General features: G+C 38.1%; 1 protein-coding gene across 1 annotated transcript in view; it reads left to right on the top strand.

The window, feature by feature from the left end:
- LOC127447450 (low-density lipoprotein receptor-related protein 2-like) overlaps window positions 1-18,733 on the top strand; it is a 135,348-nt gene that overhangs the window by 68,586 nt on the left and 48,029 nt on the right. Inside the window, 8 exon segments of the mRNA XM_051709337.1 lie at window positions 3,167-3,380; window positions 6,236-6,475; window positions 6,998-7,186; window positions 10,178-11,098; window positions 13,353-13,518; window positions 13,597-13,755; window positions 14,856-15,145; window positions 17,230-17,430. Of these exon segments, the coding sequence (XP_051565297.1) occupies window positions 3,167-3,380; window positions 6,236-6,475; window positions 6,998-7,186; window positions 10,178-11,098; window positions 13,353-13,518; window positions 13,597-13,755; window positions 14,856-15,145; window positions 17,230-17,430 (2,380 nt within the window).

The raw sequence follows: 18,733 nt of genomic DNA on the forward strand, positions 1-18,733 counted from the left end.
GACTCTAGACTGTCATTTAAAGGGTTAAGTTCGGCCGCACCGAGTCATGTGACACAATAGCATGCCGGCGATTTCCTTGAAGCACCCCTTCGGACGCAGTGCCAACAAAAGTGCTTCTGGTAAGAAATCTCTTAAGTTTTTTCATTGAAACCTGTTTAGTTGTATAGAGTAGTCTCTAGTTTCGTTTGAAATGCCGCTTTAAAAAATCTGTTCATTTTACACGCGTCAGCGTGCTGATAAACATGATGTCCACATACGAGGATTTTGGGACATTATTCCCTCAAAAGTTGAAAAAACATGTTAGTTATTTTGAATAACTTTCAACATTAACACATCTGTGGGTCATTTCACTTCATTTTAATATGCATTTTGTTATATATATATTTTGTTATCACTGTGCAATACGATTATATTTATTAACATTAGTTAATGCATTCCTATATATTTACTGTGCATTTTCACATTGAGAATCAATGGGTTCATCCAACAGCGGAAAAATTTTGCTTTCGGAGGGTTTTAATGGAGTTAGGATGAAAATAAGGTGCATTTCAAACTGTTCTGAGACCAGTGCAGACAGACAGCACACTGGAGGTTAAGTCATTCAATAAATAGGGAGCAAGGGAGCATCATATAGCTTTCTATGCAGCTTAGTGCATTCAATCCTAAAATTCGACCAAAAGTTGAGTTTCAGGCTGCAGATGATGTTTGGACCACTCAACATGTTTGGCAGACCTGGGACAGTGATAATCAGTACATAGATACAGAATTTTATAATGCTACATTTTATTTTAACATGGTCGGCAGTGATTGGATGATGCTGGACATTACTTTTAATAAGAATTATTTATTCAGATTTACAGAAAATCAACTGTAATGTCTGTAAAAACGAATAATCAACACACCTGGAAATATAATAAACAATTTGATCTAGAATAGTTTTTTTGTTTTTTTTATTAGGTGCTACAAGTTACAAATCAAAAAGGGAAATGGAAAATGCACACAGCAGTCACATGGTGGTCTCAGGAGAATAAAGTATATACTTAAATTTGGGCTGACGATTTTACTCGTTAATTCAGTTAAAAGAATGAACAGAATTCCAAAATAAGGAATATTAATTCCATCCGAGCTATTCAAACTTGAAGTACCACCTTTTTCAGCAGGGGGCAGTAAGCTAAATTCCATCTGTATAGGCAACGTGCAGCTGTACAGAGAACAAACCAAACTCAGGCTTGTTTGATGCAGGGACCTCGAGACATGTTTTTCAAAGTTTCAAACTACGTTTAACCTGACACAGTGACTAAAAAATGCTGTTTATTATGCGACACAACCACAGTGAGATGCTTCAGAAGCATCCGTCTGATGCATGTAAACACTGACGCATCCTTAGAGAAGCCCTTGTAAGTCTATAAATCTAAATCTATCTCGGGTAGATTGACAAATTCAATTGCAAAATAGATTACTGTATGCCAATGATAGGCTTATGTTCAATAATATGGAAATAAACAATATATTACTTTCTAAAGCCACTTTTTGTTTTGTCTTTTCAATGCTTTACTCATCTGCCACAATAATGTAATGCATTTGAATGATCTGAAATATTGTATTTATAATATATATTATATTTATAATTACTTAAATACAACCATTTATAATTATTTAATCATTATATATTGAATTATTATTATTTGAGGGCCTTTCTCAGCAAATATTTAAATATGCGATTAATTGTGATTAATTCGATTAATTAATCTGCATATCATGTAACTGATTCAATTAAACATTATAATTGATTGACAGCCCTAATTTAATCACATAACCATCCATGTTTACACGTCAAATGACAACTATTGTGTGTTTTAAAATTGGTTTGCCCAGTTACGGTGAGTTAATATGGAGGAAGTAGAATAGATTCTACTGTTCCTAAACTAGAAGAACTAATGATAAGAGTAAAATGTGGCAAAGTTTGTCAAAACGTGTGCACTTCCTGGCTGTTTCAGTAGCTCGTATGTTAAAGTAATCTTGTGTTGAAGCAGTAAACGTATTTGGCTTGCTGTCCATATACTGGAGGGCAAGGAGCTCGACTCGACTCAAGTCCTGATTACCCCCCCGGACTTTACTTATTTAGATAATGAATCTAGAGAATAGTTGATGATGGGGTGGAGTTGGGATGTCAGGAGAGTTGTCACAGGATCAGGTAAGCAGCGGCTTATATACTCCTGCTCGTGGGCTGTGATTTGTCAGATTAAAATTAACATGCTCCTCCCGAACCTCTGTTAATTAACTCCATGTGTAGCACCTGCCGCTCTGCAGATCCTTCTGAAAAATCTCAACATTAAAAATGAACAGCAAAATTTTATTAAACTTTATTTTTTAGTTCCTGATTTTTTCAGTCTGACTTTAACCATTTATGTGGAACATTTCAGCGCAGGTTTTTTTGTGAATATGTCACAATGAGCACATTTACATGCACACCAATATGCTGATTACTTCTAAAAATCAACTTATTTAAAAAAATCTGACAAAAGAAGAAAACCATGTTTATATGAGATTTGAAATAATCGCGTTATTCTCTGCTTTCGTCGAACTGTGAAGAGACATGCGTTCAACACCTACGCACATTGAATGAGCCGATGAGAACACCAGTAAAGGTGTTTACATGCCACACGAAATTGGCTTAATGGGCAAAAATCTACCCGTGTCAACCGGTTTATTCTTACGCCGTTTATGACCTTACACCAATAAATGAATGCTGTTTATTATTACGTTTACATGACCACATGTGTTGTCGGCTTGTTATGGGCGCTCAATGTAATGCAGCTTTTGCAAAGAGACTGTTATTGAAGAAAGGAGCAGATTAAAAAAATATTGAACCCGACAGAAAACCTGCTGCCCATATCGTAACTAGCCAAAGCGCTTTTGCTCATTTCAAAAAACATTTTTTCCCAAAGCTACTATTCTTCTATTACTATTTCTTTCGTTTAAAAGTTTAACAATTAGCAAAACAATACTACATTATTTACAGTATGTAGGAAAGTATATGACCCCTTTAAACAAGTTTGACTCATTAGTTTGTCGATTTTAACTCCCATTCAATTTCACAAATAATATTAATTGTTATTAAGGTGATTCAACAGAATAACTCTACAACTTGTCTCCAATTTTTCAGATTGAGCGTGGAGACCCAGATGGATCAAATCGCATCACTATGGTTAATGGATTGTCTCATCCTTGGGGTGTGGCCGTATACAGCTCTTATCTGTATTTCACAGATCGAGACTTTGAGGTGATTGAACGCGTCGACAAAGCCACGGGACTCAACCGGGTTGTCATGCGGGATAACGTGGCCGGTCTTAGAGTACTTAAAGTGCACTACAGAGACTGTAAGTACAATTAATCAAATTCTGAAATATTTGTTACATAATGTGCATAATCTGTTCCAAATCCTAGTGAGCTTCTTTCTGTCTAATACCTAGATAGGGTGCTGCCCTACATAGGCAGCTAACTGAGCCAGTATGTGCCCTTTTTGACCCGTTTATCTCTGATTCGTTCCACGGCTGACTTAGGGTGGTCTTTTCTGGAAGTCAGCGTAACCTTGGTGGCCATGTAGCAATTATTAGAGGGATGAATGACTTTCAATAGGATATCAGTTTACCAATTAGTTCCTCTCTGCCTCGGGGGGACACTCCGCTTTATATGGGGAAGAATCAGTGTTCCTTTGTTCGACGCTCAGTGCACATGGGCATACTCCGGGCCGTGAACGGCATCTGTTGTATAACTCTGTCTAGTAAAAAGTGTATGTGACAACAAAGCAGAGGCATCTGATTATTAGTCCTAATATATCAGTATCACTACATACTGATATGGCACAGAAATGAAAATCTCCCAGGAAATACAGAATGGACGTTGTGTATACATTACCAGAGTTAAAGATATTTATCAATATCACGTACTCTTATGGTTACTGTTAAACCACTATGCTGTTTTGTTGTAAAAGTATTAAATCTCTTTCTCTCACTTTCTTTATCTGCCTGTCTGTAATGAAATTCTACTCTAACTCCAAGGGTACTCAATAGGCAGGCCTGTGACATGCCACGTTATGAAAGTTCAGTGGTGTCCAAAAGTCTGAGACCACGTTGAACATTTTTGATTAGATTTTCAATGTGAAAATTGCAATGCCAATCTACAATTACACAGAAAAAAACAAAGTTTAAGTATTAAGTTAAGTATTTATTCTTCATTTTACATCATAATGTTTCTTTAAACTATAAGATACTATGAAAATCTAATACTAGATTATTTTTATTAATTTATGTTTTTGTGGTAAATTGCAGCCAAGAAGCATTAGAAGCATTTTTATTAGGGATGGGCGATCCACTTATTTTCTTTTCGATCTGATACCAAATACTATGAAAGCCAACATTGCCGATATTGATACCAATACCTCTATTATTAGGATTTTTAATTTTTTTGTTTCCAAGGATAAAATGAGTGAGATTAGCCATTTAACATAATATTTAAAAGCCATCTTTATATATATATATATATATATATATATATATATATATATATATATATATATATATATATATATATATATATATATAGAGCCTAAACTGCAGTTTATTATCAGACATCTATATTTGTTTATAAACAATTTTTACAGTCTTGTAACAGATTTCAATTTAAATAGATTTATCACAAACAAGCACTGTGACTGTCTGGGATAGCTTGTGTCTTTCAGTATTTCTGTACAAACTCTGGTGCATTTTTGGGCTGCCGCCTGCAATTTTTCACACTCAAATTTAAAAGCTCACCATTCACACGTACTGTGGACTAATTGCAATCGGTCAAATTTTTCAGAGAAAACCCCCCCCCCCCCCCCCAATGACACCAATAATTCATACATAATATTGTATGATATGTTGTTGTTGTCCTAACTTTGTGGATCTGAAATATAGGTGGCGCTCTAACGCATTTTAACCCTCAAAGATGTGCTCGTACATAGACATTCAGTCTAATTTTCAGTTCAAGGACCACCCTCATTGTTTCATTGAATATCTTAGCCTCTGAGTGGACTAGAAGCTCAATCCAGGTGTCATTATAAAGCTGATCCTCCCCATTATGACGATATATAACATTTTATCATCAGTAGTCAAAAACATATTTTTCTGGTGATTTGTTTGCATGCTTTTCCTTCTGGAGGGCATATTTTGTTCTGGACATCTAAGATATGACATTGTATTCAGCCAAGCAAGCTCACAGACAAGTAAAAAATGGCAATTTTTTTAGAAAACTCCCTAAGGTAAAATAGATATAGCGTCTTTGGCAACTTAGGGCTTACAGCAGCAGTTATTGGAGCATAAACGAGACGTTTGTATTCGATGACCTACAGAAATCATATTTCACTTTGTGATTCTTTTGAAAATCTTTCAAACTGTGGTATTAGGACAACAGAATTAACTATACAGTCACATTCCTGAGAATTGAGAGCTTTCATTTGATATTTGACTTTTTCATTTAGGTGCTATGTGAAGGACTTTTATTTTTATATAAATATTTCTACCCCATTACCTCTGGGGGGCGCTAATTTTCAACGCAAATGTTTTGAGGCCTTATTTTGTTATTTTAAATAACATAAATGGAGAAGTGATGGTTATCTCTGAAAAGTTCAGATTCCCACAAATGATACCTCATATGCCTGACTTATGTATATGGATACTTTAACATTTTAGGCGTAAACTTTCTTCGCTACATAGCGCCCCCCTTTGGACCCGCTGGGGGGTCCATAGAGTTTAAGGAGTTAGATTAGTGCAAGGAGGAATAAATCCAGTTATATGCAACTTATATATTTGCTTATATAGTTGTTATTGTTTTTTTATTTCACTTTAAATCTGAAGCACAATCTTTTTGTTATGGTAAATAAATAATAAAATAACTAGTGTAGTAAAAACCTTTAGTATCTATACATTTATGTGAGTATCGATCCTCTCAATACAACAGTATTGTATCTACACTGTACTACACTATACTATACTATAATATACTATAGAAGATAAAATATACTTTAGGATCGATCCATACATCATTTTCATAAGTGATCTCAGACTTTTGGACCCCACTGTATTTTTATTATATACTGTTGGCTTTGGCTTGTTTTCGTCTTTGTCATAGTTTTTGTTCATGATTAAAAACCCTGTTTATCTCTCTCTATCTGTCTTGTGTTCTCTCACCTCAGCATCAGCAGGCTCATCTAATGGTTGCAGTAATAACGTGGGAGCTTGTGAGCAGTTATGTCTGCCACGTCCTGGTGGGCTGTTCAGCTGCGCCTGCGCAACAGGGTTCAAACTCAACGTGGATAACAGAACCTGTGCTCCCTACCAGTCCTATGTGGTCATCTCTATGCTCACTGCCATCAAGGGTTTTAGTCTGGAGGGAGCAGACCACTCAGAGTCTATGGTGCCCGTTGCAGGGAGAGGTGGGTTTTACTAATATTTGGGCGATACAGCCAAAATAGTCTATTTCAGTCTTTTTCTCAATATTTTTTATTGGCTCTGAAATGGCTTCAAGGGTGATTTTTTTTTTTTCTTCTTTCTTTCATAATTTAACTAAACAGCTATTGTAGTTGATTAAAAATGTTTAATGCAAGAAAAAAAAAAGTTCAAATCTAGTTCAAATTAATCAGCGCATGTTTTGTGCACGTTTTTCGCTAAACGAACACAAGAAAATAATGTTATTAGTTATATAATTTTGAGTTAAAAATCGTAAAAGGCATGCACCTCCAAATTAATTTAATGAGCTCACCAAGAGATAAAAGAATGTGATGTTTCGAGCTTGATTGAGTTTGATGCATGTTTTTATTAATAATTTTTAGTTACCAAGTTACCAATATAACAATACATAGTAATATCAGTATTTATCCACATATATTTTTACTATAACATTTCAATGTAAAAATGCCATTCGGGGTCTTCCGGTAACATTTGCGTGTGTCCTATAGGCCGCAATGCTCTCCATGTGGACGTGCACATGCCGTCCGGTTTTATTTACTGGTGTGACTTCAGCAGCACAGTGTCGTCCCAGAATGGTATCCGCAGGATCAAACCAGATGGCTCAGCATTACGCAGCATTATCACCTCAGGGATCGGACGTAACGGAATTCGTGGCATTGCTGTGGATTGGGCCGCAGGTAAGGGGTTCTGTGCTTATGTTCACTCTTTAGTTTTTTTAACTGCTTTTATTTTCAGCAAACTTAACATGTGTAAATATTTGTATGAACATAAAAAGATTCAACAACTATAACATAAACTGAACAAGTTTCACAGACGTGTGACTAACAGAAATGGAATAATGTGTCCCTGAACAAAGGGGGGGGGGGGGGGGCAAAATCAAAAGTAACAGTCAGTATCTGGTGTGGCCACCAGCTGCATTAAGTACTGCAGTGTATCTCCTCCTCGTGGACTGCACCAGATTTACCAGTTCTTGCTGTGAGATGTTACCCCACTCTTCCACCAAGACACTTGCAAGTTCCCGGACATTTCTGGGGGGAATGGCCTTAGCCCTCACCCTCCGATCCAACAGGTCCCAGATGTGCTCAATTGGATTAAGATCCATGCTCTTCACTGGCCATGGCAGAACACTGACATTCCTGTCTTGCAGGAAATCACTCACAGAATGAGCAGTATGGCTGGTGGCATTGTCATGCTGGAGGGTCATGTCAGGATGAGCCTGCAGGAAGGGTACCACATGAGGGAGGAGGATGTCTTCCCTGTAACGCACAGCGTTGAGATTGCCTGCAATGACAACAAGCTCAGTCCGATGATGCTGTGACACACTGCCTCAGACCATGACGGATCCTCCACCTCCAAATCGATCCCGCTCCAGAGTACAGGCCTCAGTGTAACCCTCATTCTTTCGATGATAAACGCGAGTCCGACCATCACCCCTGGTGAGATAAAACCGTGACTGGTCAGTGAAGAGCACTTTTTGCCAGTCCTGTCTGGTCCAGCGAAGGTGGCTTTATGCCCATAGGCGACGTTGCTGCCGGTGATGTCTGGTAAGAACCTGCCTTACAACAGGCCTACAAGCCCTCAGTCCAGCCTCTCTCGGCCTATTGTGGACAGTCTGAGCACTGATGGAGGGATTGTGCATTCCTGGTGTAACTCGGGCAGTTGTTGTTGCCATCCTGTACCTGTCCCGCAGGTGCGATATTCGGATGTACCGATCCTGTGCAGGTGTTGTTACGCGTGGTCTGCCACTGCGAGGACGATCAGCTGTCCTTCCTGTCTCCCTGTAGCGCTGTCTTAGGCGTCTCACAGTACTGACAATGCAATTTATTGCCCTGGCCACATCTGCAGTCCTCATGCCTCCATGCAGCATGCCTAAGGCATGTTCACGCAGATGAGCAGGGACCCTGGGCATCTTTCTTTTGGTGTTTTTCAGAGTCAGTAGAAAGGTCTCTTTAGTGTCCTGAGTTTTTATAACTGTGACCTTAATTGCCAACCATCTGTAAGCTGTTAGTGTCTTAACGACCGTTCCACAGGTGCATGTTCATTAATTGTTTATGATTCATTGAACAAGCATGAAAAACATTGTTTAAACCCTTTAAAATACAGTGTCCTGAAAAAGGGACGTTTCTTTTTTTGCTGAGTTTAGTATGCATGTGCAGTGCATTTCAGTGAATGCACGTAGCTCTGTTGGCACATGCTCATAGCATGCGCAGGAGCATGGGTTGCACTGCTGTTTTTAGCGCTCTCAAATGTAGATGCTCAATAGTTCGGTTCGCTTATAAAATGCATCGAGATCCGCACTGGATTTTTATAACAAGCGTATTACTTTAAACTACTGTGAATTAGGCAACATACACTCAAAGGATGTCCTGGAGTGTTCCTCCAAAATAAAAGCACGATTGGATATTACTATCGTATGATAAAATTCTTAAAGTTAATAAATAATAATAATACAAATTATTATTATTATTGTAGTAGTAGTAGTAGTAGTAGTAGTAGACAAATTCCAACAATATTTAAGTTGTCTGTGTTTCAAGAAATATTTGTGTGAATGAAATTTCGACTTATATCTTATTACAACTAAAGAGATCTGAATCGTTTTCAGTCCAGATATAAGGTGTGCAGAGAGAACTGGTTTCTTGTTTACTAAAGACTTTCACTGGAATTACTGTTAATTTTGCTGCTTCATTATACAGTAGTCTAGTTAACAATAAGGTTTATTAATAGGCTACACATTTATATTTAATAATGTGAAGTTAGAGGTTTGTGTTTCTTTACATTCAAGAAAAAACAACACAGGTTTTGGATCGGTATAAGCCGATACCGAGAGTTCAGGCACCAGAATCAGATCGGGAGAAAGAAAGTGGTATCAGTGCATCCCTGTTTGATAATAAATACCACAAAGAGAACTACTAGATTTTTTGATTTTTTTATTATTAAAACAAATTTGGCCACATCACAAAACTTGATAGAATTTACTATTATAGTAAACTGCTTTATAGAAATATGAACACTAATGCAAAACACCTTTAATACACTGGATTTATAGTGAATGCACCATATTCTGGAATGTTCTAGAAAGGGTTCAGAAGTCTTACTGTAGGGACATGTTAATTAACTTGGTAGCAGCACAGACAGGTGGCATTGAAGAAGATTAAAGGTTAACTTGGCACTCCAAGAAGTCTAAGTTAGTTACAGCCCCAGTGACTCATGGCTTGTTAAACTTTTGACCCCAGTATGTGAATAAACTAGGGCTGCCAAAGTAACCTTAATTTGCATGATCTGCTGATCAGGACCCCAACGCAAAGCGTGGTATCTCCTTAAAGAGTGTTTATTTGAGCAAAAATAACCTGCTGACAGTACATTATCGCACTTATTACAGAGCTACTTACCGAGTGTCAAAGGCCAAGTCCACACTAATATATTTTTGTTTGGAAAAAGCATGCATTTTGCTATGTTTATGCCTCTCTTCCACACTAGAATAGCGTTTTCCCCCAACGAAAATGGAGTGTTTAAAAAATGCTCTCCATAACCGCATACTTTGGAAAACGATGACGTTTGGAAACTGAGTACTGCGTTTTCAAACGAAAACAGATTGGTATGAATGTGACTTAAACCTCTCAAATATGATGCGATTACACTGTAATAAAGTTTGTTTTGTCTTTCAACAGGAAACCTCTATTTCACAAATGCCTTCTTGACTGAGACATATATCGAAGTCATTCGGCTTAATACCACATTCCGTCGTGTTCTTCTCAAGACCCAAGTAGACATGCCACGTCATATTGTGGTGGACCCCAAGAACAGATACCTCTTTTGGGCTGACTATGGACAGACCCCCAAAATTGAGCGGGCCTTTTTAGATGGTACCAACCGAACCGTCCTGGTTTCCTCTGGCATCATCACTCCCAGGGGCCTAGCTCTGGACCACCGAGACGGATACATCTACTGGGTGGATGATTCACTTGACATGATTGCACGAGTTCGGCCTGAGGGGGGCGAGACGGAAGTCGTGCGGTATGGAAGTCGCTATCCAACTCCGTATGGCATCACCGTGTTTGAGGGGAATGTGATTTGGGTGGACAGAAACTTGAAGAAGGTCTTCCAGGCAAGCAAACAACCAGGAGCAACAGACCAGCCAGTGGTGATTAGAGACAACATCAACATGCTCCGAGACGTCACAATCTTTGACCGGAGAATGCAGCCAAGTTCGGCTCATGAGCTAAATAACAACCCTTGCTTGGAGTCTAATGGCGGCTGTGCCCACCTTTGCTTTGCCATCCCAGGCAGTCAGACCCGAAAATGTGCCTGTTCCTTTGGGAATCTAGCTGCAGATGACAGCTCATGTGTGGTATCCCGGGATGACTACCTTATTTACTCGACAGAGAGTACCATACGGTCTTTACGATTGGATCCAGAAGATCACTCGCTGCCCTTTCCTGTGGTGAATGTGCCCCGGACTTCTGTTGCCCTTGATTTTGACAGGCTCAATGGCAGGATCTATTTCACACAGAGCTCAGGAGCAGGCCAGAGCAAAATTAGCTTCATTACTTTGGCTTCACCTACCTCCCCTGCTATAGAGGTGGCCTCTGGTGAGTAGCATGTTTAAACTCCTAATGCACTCTGACAGAACAACACAGATTTATCTAGACGAGGAAAGTTTGCCAAGACAAACTTTAAATGTTGACTTGACAAAGTCTTGCCTGAAAGTTTAAATACAGTAGGCCTTATTTAGATTGAATACTTTGAAGAGTTCGAAGAGATTTGTAGTTTGAAAGTTTTGTAGTTCTCATGAATTTTGAATGCTTTGGCTGTTTGAAGTTTGAAGGAAATATAGGTCTTAAGCAGTTTAAATGCTTGGGTGGTTTGAAGTCTGAAGGTTATATAGGGCATATATCTACACTCACTGAGCACTTTATTAGGAACACATGTACACCTACTTATATTATTCATGTGATTATCTAATCAGCCAATCATGTGGCAGCAGTGCAATGAATAAAATCATACAGATACGGGTCAGGAGCTTCACTCCTGTTCACATCAACCATCAGAATGTTGAAATTTTTTGACTGTGGCATGATTGTTGGTGCCAGACGGGCTGGTTTGAGTATTTCTGTAACTGCTGATCTCCTGGGATTTTCACACACAACAGTCTCTAGAGTTTACTTAGAATGGTGCAAAAAACACAAAACACCCAGTGAGCGGAAGTTCTGCGGACAGAAACGCCTTGTTGATGAGAGAGGTCAACGGAGAATGGCCGGACTGGTTCGTGCTGACAGAAAGACTACGGTAACTCAGATAACCACTCTGTACAATTGTAGTGAGCAGAATAGCATCTCAGAATGCACAACACATTGAACCTTGAGGTGGATGGGCTACAACAGCAGACGACCATGTCGGGCATTTTATTTGGACCATATTGTTTCTAATAAAGTGCTCATTGAGTCTAGTTTACAAACCTGGGTGGTTTGAGGTTGTAAGGATATATAGGCCATACGTAGTTTAAATGCTTGGGTGATTTGAAGATTGAAGGTTATGTAGGCCTTATGTAGTTGTCAAACCTCAGTGGTTTGAAGTTTGAAGGTTATATAGGTTATATATAGTTTGAATATTTAGGCAGTTTGAAGTTTGAATGTTACATAGGCCTTATGTAATTTGAATGCTTGGGCTGTTTAAAGTTTGAAGGATATATAGGGCATATAGTGTATAGTTTGAATACTTAGGTGGTTTGAAGGTTGAAGGTTATATAGGCCATATGTAGTTTAAACGCTTAGGTGATTTGAAGATTAAAGGTTATGTAAGCCGTATAGAGTTTACAAACCTCAGTGGTTTGAAGTTTGAAAATTATATAGTTCTTATGTAGTTTGAATGTTTGGGCTGTTTGAAGTTTGAAGGTTTTATAGGCCTTATGTAATTTGAATGCTTGGGTTGTTTAAAGTTTGAAGGATATATAGGGCATATATAGTTTGAATACTTTGGTGGTTTGAAGTTTGAAGGTTATATATTCCATATATAGTTTAAATGCTTGGGTGATTTGAAGATTGAAGGTTATGTAGGCCATATAGAGTTTACAAACCTCAGTGGTTTGAAGTTTGAAAAATATATAGTTCTTATGTAGTTTGAATGTTTGGGCTTTTTGAAGTTTGAAGGTTATATAGGGCATATATAGTCTGAATACTTAGGCGGTTTGAAGATTGATGGATATATAGGCCTTATGTAATTTGAATGCTTGGGCTGTTTGAAGCTTGAAGACTGAAGGTTATATAGGCCTATGTAGTTTACAAACCTGGGTGTTTTGTAGTTTGAAAGTTATATAGTTCTTATGTAGATTGAATGTTTGGGCTGTTTGAAGTTTAAATGATACATAGGCCTTATTTAGTTTGAATACTTAGGAGGTTTGAAGTGATTTTAAGTTTGAAGTTTATAAAAGCCTTGTGAAAAAATTCTTACTGCTTTATTGAAAAGAAATCCACTCAATGTTCGTAATTTGTTTCTTTGTTTTTGTTTTTTTATTGCTTTTCTTAGTTTACTTTATACTTAGTTCTTTATTATATTAACAGTATACCTGAATAATTACTTGTAAAAACTTAAAGCAATGTTAACTTGAAGAACACTTGAAAGAAAAATGTTGACATTGATATTTAACCTTTTAAATAGGCTAAAGGAGTGTGTTCAATTGCATATTACCAGTTTTTGCTGTGGTATTGAAATTGGTATCGAGAATCATGAACTTTTACTGGTATTGATACAGACTACTGAAAATTTTGTATCGTGACAATGCTAGGCTGTAGGTTTTCCATCAAATGCTTATAATCCTTTGTTTTTCTGTTTGACTTTTCTTCGGAGATCTGGGAGCTCCTGATGGTATTGCCTATGACTGGATCAATAAGCGTATCTATTACAGTGACTACATTAATCAGACCATAAGCTCAATGGCAGTGGACGGATCTCAAAGGACTGTTGTAGCACATGTGCCCAGACCAAGAGCCATCATGCTGGATCCATGTAGAGGGTGAGTCTCTGTGATTAGATGTTCATTTTCTCATCTGTTCTTGAATTTAACTGCATATGTCTCTCTGTTTGTGGACAGGTATATGTACTGGACTGACTGGGGCACCAACGCAAAGATTGAACGTGCAACTCTCGGAGGAAACTTCAGGACAGGGATTGTCAACACTAGTCTGGTTTGGCCAAACGGTCTGACTCTGGACTATGATGATCAGAGACTGTACTGGGCAGATGCCAGCTTGTAAGATATCATCTTTTGATTATACTATACATATTGTTTTCATTTTGACCCAGGAACATGTCTTAAAAAAAGCTAGGTGCAGTACACAAATGGAACAGAGGTGTGTCGAAATGTGTTTTTTTTTATTATTATTATTATTATTATTTTCTCCCCTTTTCTCCCCAATTTGGCATGCCCAGTTACTAAATCCTTGTGGTGGCGTAGTGACTCACCTCAAGCCGGGTGGCAGTGGACGAATCTCAGCTGCCTCTGCATCTGAGACAGTCAATCTGTGCATCCTATCACGTGGCTTGTTGAGCGCGTTACCGCATAGACCTAGCGCGTGTGGAGGCTCAGGCTATTCTCCGCGGCATCCATGCACAATTCACCACGCACCCCACCGAGAGCGAGAACCACATTATAGAGACCGCGAGGAGGTTAACCCAATGTGACTCTACCCACCCAAGCAACCGGGCCAATTGGTTGCTTAGGAAGCCTGGCTGGAGTCACTCAGCACGCCCTGGATTCAAACTTGTGACTCCAGGTGTGGTAGTCAGCGTCTTTACTTGCTGAGCTACCCAGGCCCTCTTGAAACATGTTTTTAAAAGTTTAAGTTCTTTTACCTTGACACAGCGTCTTAAAAACATGGTGCTCCTGCGCAAGATACTGCAAAATAGAGAGACATGCAACAACGATCAAATGCGTCCATTTAGCGCATGTTAACATAGAAAAATGTTAATGGATGTGAATGGCACCTCTCTATTTCTTTCATGTGGATCTGCCTTTTTGTCTTAACCACCCACAACAAGCTGTGAGTGATGAGACATTTTGTTTGTTTCAATTTCTGAAGAGTCAAAAAATTCTCAGTGGTTTAAAAATCCGGTTCCAAGTAACTGTGTATTAAACATCAAATATGTTCTGATTGGCTGTGAATATATGACATCGCGTAGCATTTTTGCTTTCAGTGTGGACAATAACACTTGGTTAGGACACAAATTAAGATTGTAGCATGCTAGTTAGGTCATAAAAAAAAAAAGTAAGTTTTGAATCACTGACATTTAATTTACACAGTGACTGTTTATTATTTGTGGGATGATGATTTAAGCATTCTCTACATTCAGACAGAAGATTGAGAGATGCTCTCTCACTGGAGCTAACCGCGAGGTCATCGTAAGCACAGCCATCTACCCGTTTGCAATGACAGTGTACGGTCAGCACATCTACTGGACCGACTGGAACACACGCAGCATTTACCGTGCAAACAAATATGATGGGTCCGACCAGAGAGTGGTGCTGCAAAATCTTCCATCGCGACCCATGGACATCCACGTGCTGTCCAACAGCAAACAGCAGCAGTGCGGCAGCCCCTGCGAGCAGTTCAATGGTGGCTGTAGCCATATATGTACACCAGGTCAGTTTATATTTTAAAACAATAGATATGTTCAGAACTACCTTGTTAGGGCTTGTAAAGCCAGTATCCTTCAAAATAATGTCTTTGTTCCAAAACCTAGTGAGATGCCATGCTGTTTTTGCCTACATAGGCAAGTGCCTTTTAGAGCTTGATGCTAACTGCAATGTAACCTTATGAGTGATCAATTTGCAACGCTCTACGTAGGTCACATCTCTTTGTGTCACACAAGTAGGGATGAATAGAGATTCAACTTGCAATTTTTTTCAGTGGAATCTGCTGTTAGCATGCTGCTAAGCTAACAAAGCGATACTCTAATACAGAAAAAACTAATATTGGGTAAAATGGTAAATAACTAATTTTATTGAGATTTTTCTGTATATTTGCAATTCTCATGCTTTGTTTTTTTTTTTGTTTTTTTTTTTACTTGTCGCAACACATAATGGGATTGCCTCCTCTGTGAAGGATACATGTGATACTACTGTAAAATAAAGCCAAAAGAAGGGATCTTAGAAGGCATCATAATAATTTTGGAGTGATGTTACTGGAGCACACTAAAAGCCCTTGAACTGCTGCCTTAAAATACTGCCTACGTAGGCAAGTCGCTTGGTTTTGGAACAGAGCCTACAAGTGCTATTTCTAGATCCATGTATGCATCTATGCCCAAAATTCTTTGAAAATGCAGTGCTGAAATATTTTGGATATTGAATGTACTCTATAGACTAGCAATTAATTCTTTTTTTAAATTATTTTAAATGTTGTAAATACGTGTTTCTCAACTGGTGGGTCACAGGTCTGTTAAGATTGAGCCACGGACAGCAGGTAAAGACCAATGCCATGGCCTCACCTCCATTGAAAACTTTTTAGCGGTCGAATTTCGGGCCACCGTGGCAAATTCAATGATAATATCACGTTTGGGGCTTTATACGCATTAAATATGCTTCTCATCTGCAATGCGATATTTTTGATGTGCGATTGAAGCCTGGTTTATGGAACGAGCCATTAAGGAGCCCGTCTCACCATTGATCTGCTCTGCTCTAACCTACTGTATGTCTGAAGCGCACGCGCGTCAACCAGACTTCCCTCGATATCGTGGGCTAGACCACACAACTGATGCAATCCATTTGAATTCTAGTAAGATTTTTGTAGTTTAAAGCGCTATGGAGGAAGTCAAATCTCTCAAACTGCTAGACAGCCCGGACATTATATACAGCAAATTTGGTTCTAATTATTTTTACAATTTTACAGTTGTAACTGTTACTGGGATATTTTGACAAAAATCTAAATAATATATTAAGTAGAATGTATTAGACCACATTTTTTTTACAATGGTGGCAGTTGTAGTTAATGCTTCTAAATGTGTTTAGGCTATTATTTTTTCATAAACAAATACTATAATTTATTATTTTTATTATTATTATTTTAGAAAGTCTAGCTACATTGACCTAATCACAGTAATGAGGAGCCGTCCATGGACTTACCTTTGCTTATATGGCATTGCACTGTATATGTAAGGGCAAATACTGTACATAAAGGACTTTAAAGTCTGGACTGCCAAGATTTATGGACAAATTATGGATGAAGTTTTCCTCCAGTTTGAAAGATGTTTGATATTAGGAAATAAACTGGATAATAAATATAGTAGGCTCATACAAATAAATAGGCTCATCAACTTTTAAAAGTGGGAAGATAAAACTTTCGTTATCTACTGTTGCTGACATAAAAACAAAAAAAACAAAACCAAAAAATGCCACTTGATACATGCCCTTATACTTGAAAACCATGAACAAAACTATGCAAGAAAAAAGAAAATGTCACCCAGGCTATTTTTTACTATTTTGGGTTAGGCTACCAGTTGATGTCAAATGTAAAATCTGGGTGCTGAAGCAAAACCAGTTGAGAAGCACTGTTGTAAATGTTTAATACATTTTAAACCATAAATGTACTTGTATGTCATACACAAAACTGGTAAAATGTAAATGTTTGGGCCAATCTTGAAAATGTAACTTTCGAACTTTCAAACATCTATCTTACATATTCATTATCAGATGACATTTTTTTTTTTAATAAAATACTGTTTCCTCCAGGCCCGCAGGGGGCAGAGTGTCAGTGTCCCTCTGAAGGCCGCTGGTATCTGGCTGACAACAAACACTGTATCCCTGACAACGGCACCCGCTGTCAGCCGGGCCAGTTTACCTGTATGAACGGCCGCTGCATCCGCGCCCAGTGGAAATGCGACAATGACGACGATTGTGGTGATGGCAGTGATGAACTGGAGAGGGTTTGCGGTAAGCTCGGCCACAAAATCAGCCGTGCTTGCATTCAAATTCCCTAAAGGGATAGTTTACCCAGAATTGAAAATTCTGACATCATTTATTTACCCTCATGTTGTTCCAGACCCCAATGACTTTCTTTCTTCTATGGAACACAAAAGGAGATTTTTGGCAGAATCTTAGCCATACCTTTTTATTGCATCTTTTTTTCTATCCAATGAAAGTGAATGGTGACTGGTATTGAACATTCTGCCAAACATCTCCTTTTGTTTTCTGTGGAAAATCACAAGTTATATGTGTCTGGAACAACATGAGTGTGAGTAAATGATGACAGAATTTTCATTTTCACATGATCTATTCCTTAAAGTCGTGACAGTCCAGGTTTGATGGCAAATGCTATTGGTTTACGTGTATGTAAAGAAAATTTGAAGGAGAATGGATTTGGTTTATTTTGGACAATCAAACCTTTTATGCATAGGTTTAAGTCTTCCTACTCTGTTTTCTGGTGGATGAATTTTCCTATCTTGCATGCTGGCACAACCTTTTCACTAACATGTTACTTATTGCTTTTTTCTAACTTGTACAATCTTCATCAAATCTCTTGCTCCAGGATCCAAGAGTCATTTCGTATTTGGTGTGTATTCCTGCTTAAATCTTTTCACATATACAGTAAATATATACTACCACTAAAAAGTTTGGACGCACCTACTCATTCTTTATTATCACTATTTTCCACATTTTACAATAATAGGCTAATGAAGTAATCAACTCTATGAAATAACACAAATAACGCAACTATGGGAATAATGTAGTGAAAAAAAAAATCAAAGCTATTTTATATTTTAGCTTCTCTAAAGTAGCCATTCTTTGTCTAAGTTCCAGCTCTGCATACTCGATTCATTGTGCATTCTCTCAACCAACTTCATCAGGTGAATCCTGAGATGCTTTTTAAACTGTTTTACAGAAGTTCCCATGTATGTTAGACATTTGACTGCTTTTGCTTCACTATATAGTCAAACTTAACTCAACCATTAAAAAATACTTTTTAGGTTGGGAGAAAAGTTTATATATATAGACATAATTTATAGTTATCTATAATTTGAGTTGCTCAATTAAAGCATTTAAGCATACATCTTTAGATCCAAGGGTTTTTAAGCTCATGAGAAAGATAATCAAGACAAATGTGTCCAAACTTTTTGTAGTTTGGTAGTGTAGACCAGATTGTCTGGCCAAAAACAAGTACTAACCTCTTCCACAATGCACCACTCTCTTGCATGCAGTCCCACAAGTGGCAGCATTCATTTCACTCTCAGGTAAC

This window comes from Myxocyprinus asiaticus, chromosome 10, assembly GCF_019703515.2.
Source record: "Myxocyprinus asiaticus isolate MX2 ecotype Aquarium Trade chromosome 10, UBuf_Myxa_2, whole genome shotgun sequence".
NCBI classification, from domain to species: domain Eukaryota; kingdom Metazoa; phylum Chordata; class Actinopteri; order Cypriniformes; family Catostomidae; genus Myxocyprinus; species Myxocyprinus asiaticus.